Source organism: Sinocyclocheilus anshuiensis, unplaced genomic scaffold (assembly GCF_001515605.1).
Source record: "Sinocyclocheilus anshuiensis isolate Anshui unplaced genomic scaffold, SAMN03320099.WGS_v1.1 scaffold329, whole genome shotgun sequence".
Taxonomy (NCBI): Eukaryota; Metazoa; Chordata; class Actinopteri; order Cypriniformes; family Cyprinidae; genus Sinocyclocheilus; species Sinocyclocheilus anshuiensis.
Window position 1 is genome coordinate 1,380,167 of NW_015540881.1, and position 3,390 is coordinate 1,383,556.

The 3,390-nt window shown below is 36.1% G+C and overlaps 1 protein-coding gene across 1 annotated transcript in view; it reads left to right on the forward strand.

Moving 5' to 3' along the window:
• Positions 1-3,390, forward strand: part of stag1a (STAG1 cohesin complex component a) — a 64,587-nt gene that overhangs the window by 56,699 nt on the left and 4,498 nt on the right. Inside the window, exons 31-33 of the mRNA XM_016486168.1 lie at positions 1,281-1,394; positions 1,474-1,588; positions 1,692-1,772. Coding sequence (XP_016341654.1) covers positions 1,281-1,394; positions 1,474-1,588; positions 1,692-1,772 — 310 coding nt within the window. The remainder of the gene's footprint in view (positions 1-1,280; positions 1,395-1,473; positions 1,589-1,691; positions 1,773-3,390) is intronic.

The window sequence follows — 3,390 nt, forward strand, 5'->3', positions numbered from 1 at the left end:
GGCAAAAGGCGGGATCGAACCCGGGTCGATCGCGTCAAAAAGCTGATGACGCGCTGAACCATCTGCACCACTCGAGCTGATCGTTTTACAACCGCTTTTAAAGTGTTGACTAGCCCAACCACACGTTGGAGCGCACAGAATTACTGCCAACAAGGCGGGCTATTTGCACTAAGTGTAAATAGACAGTATTTTTTATTCCATAGTAACGGCAATTCATACAATACATTTAAACTAAGCTACTTTAATACCATCTCTGAACTTTCTACCACGACTCTGCTGTTCTTCGGCTGGTTCTTCCTGTATATGTTGATTGACAGATGTCTCGTCCAGTCAGCGGTGAGTAATCCCAAACCAATGGCGCTGTCTCAAACTATACCTACCTCTTCCAGTTTGTCTGATTTGTCGTTGTGTTTTCTGACTTGTTAATTTGTTTTCGGATTTGTCGTTGTGTTGTCTGACTTGTTATTTTGTTTTCGAATTTGTTGTGTTTTCTGACTTGTTATAATGTTTTGTGAATTGTTGTTGTGTTTTGTGAATTGTTATTTTGTTTTTTAGACTTGCATTTGCGTTTGTAATTTATTTTGTTTTCAGAATTGTGATTTGTTTTGCACTTCACGGCCACCGTAGTATATGCATACTTCCCTACTATATTGTATGCAAAAAAAAAAACAGTACACCAAAAAAAGTAGTATGTCTCAATTAATAGTATACAAAAAAAGTAGTGCATTTGATGGACACTTTACTATCACATTAAGCCATGGGAGAAGAGTTGTAAATGGCTCTGTAGCGGCACAACTGATGCTGGTAGGTCATGTGACATGGTGGATGTAGTAATTTCATTCATATTAGCATATTCATACTATATAACGCACTCATTTTTAACTGCTGTGAAGTTTCCAAAATGTAGTTACCACTACCTCAGTATGTGATTTTTAGACGCAACTAGTGTTAGTTTAATATTATTTGTATACTATTAGTGTATTATATTTTGAATTTAGGATTTATTTCAAATTTAGTTTGTCATTTAAGTTTTTTTTTATCTAGCTTTATTTTTATTTCAGTTAGTTTTGTATTTTAAGTTAGTCAATTGAATACTTCAACTTATTTCTTTTAGTTGCCATGGCAACATTTCTTCAATTTTTAAATCTAATCTTATATTTATATTTGATTTCAGATGTATTTCAATTTAAAAAATCTTTAATAGTTTTGGTTTTAGCTAACAGTAAGTATTTTGTCAGCTAGTATGTGCATTGTATGAAGTGTTTTTTTCTCTCGGTCAGTCCTCAGATGCAGATGTCCTGGCTCGGCCAGCAGAAGATGGAGGAGGTGAACAGGAAAGAACGCACAGCCATGAACTACATGAAGGCCCGTAGCGGAGGCGTACGACAGACTGTGTATGTGGCGAAAGAAATGTGGGATGTTTGACATGATGAACGAGCTGTAGTTAATGTTACTTTGATGTCTCTAATCTAGACGTGGTCTCATGGAGGATGACGCAGAGCCCATCTTTGAGGATGTCATGATGTCGTCGCGAGGTCAGCTGGAAGACATGAGTGAGGAATTCGAGGACACCATGGTCATTGATCTGGTAATCAGATGATGCTAGGAAATAAAAGTGTCTCAGAGTGCTTACGTAATTAAATATACTGTAGATAGAAATTCCAAATCACATGATCTTAAATCCTCTGCAGCCTCCATCCAGGAACAGGCGGGAGAGAGCAGAGCTAAGACCGGACTTCTTTGACTCTGCAGCCATGATTGAGGATGAGTCGGTAAGAATGAATCGCCAAGGCTTTAACTTATTATATAAATATAGAATTACACTGCCCTGCATCATATTTGCTGAATGAAATCCAATACTTGTTTCTTACTCATTTTGGGGTGCTGATTCCAAAAAATAGTGGCTGTTTTGCCCTAGCACATCACATTTTCCCATAAAATATGATGTGCTTTTTGTAGCATATTGGCCTTCGATAGCCATTTGTAAGGTGAGGACGTCTTGTATTATCCCTTAATCACCAGAAAAACTGGCTCAAAGCTTACAGTTTATAGCTTTGCTCAATTCTTAGCTGATTTTCACATGTGAATGAATGATTTTGAAGACATTACTTTATGCCTAATCCTGATTTTAAGATTAGAATTATGGCAAGTGACAGAAGAAAAAGCAAACATGACCCAGCTACATACATGCTGTGTTTTACTACATCCAAATAGTGACCGAAAATTCAATTTTGTGGAAAAAAAGCTTATTTATAAGCTTGTGTTCCAATACTACATTTAATGTCACAGAACTTCACATGAATACATTTTCTACTTCCTTGCAGTTTGTAAGTAAATTATGCATTTTGTAAACTACTTTTTGTCATTAAAACTTTTGAAATTTGACTTCTTTGGTTATTTTGACAAGTGCGTTAAAGCTGATACATATAATTTGTAAAATCTTGTGTGTGTGTGTGTGTGTGTGTGTGGAAAAACTGTGTGATGAAAGTTTGTATTGATCTTTTTTAACCCAGCATCATCAAATTGGGTAATATTAGGCCTTTTTTTGCAAACCAGCCAAAATGCAGGGCTGTGTTGTCAGTAGGCCTGCATGACTATAAATATTTTTACTATTTAAAATAACTGCTTTCTATTTGAATATATTTTAAAATAAATCCAAAATCACAATATGACTTCCTTGATTGTCAATAAACATATGCGATGCACTTTTTAGAGCAGCTCGTGATCCAGCGTTTTCAGTGTTTCAGTTTGTGGTAAATGCTGCTCCACATCAAGTGCCAATGAGTTTGGGTTGCTTTAAAAATGCAACGTGCCAACCATCGTCCCAGATTTAATTATTTTATTTCCCAGATATATTATTTAAATATTATTAAATATAATTATTATTGTGTAGTCATATTGATATATAATCACAAACAAATGCCAAATTGTGCAGCACTACAAGCACATCAAACCTGGGGCCTCATTTATAAAATGTTGCGTATAAACCGTCCTAAATTTGTTCTAAGATCATTTCTCAAAAGTGCATAAGTGCGATTCAGAGAAAACGAACGTGCGCACAAAAACATGCGCGTACGCCTCTCTTCCAGATGTGGCATTTATAAATCGCAAATTATCTTGAAATTGTGCGCAGCTGACTGGTGTCAGATCTCCGCCTTGTACCTGCCCCCTAATTAATATCATTACCATATAAAAGAGCACATGCCAATATCCAAATTTCTATGCTTGAGAATGACGAGCACAAAGAAGAAAAAAACTTTACCGAGTCTGAAATTTTAGAGGTCCTGCTGGCGGAGGTAAAGGTTCGTGCGGGGACGCTTTTTATTTAATAATGTGTAATTATTCTGTGGAAAAACAATGTGTGTGTGGTTATATTTTTTCTATTGACTA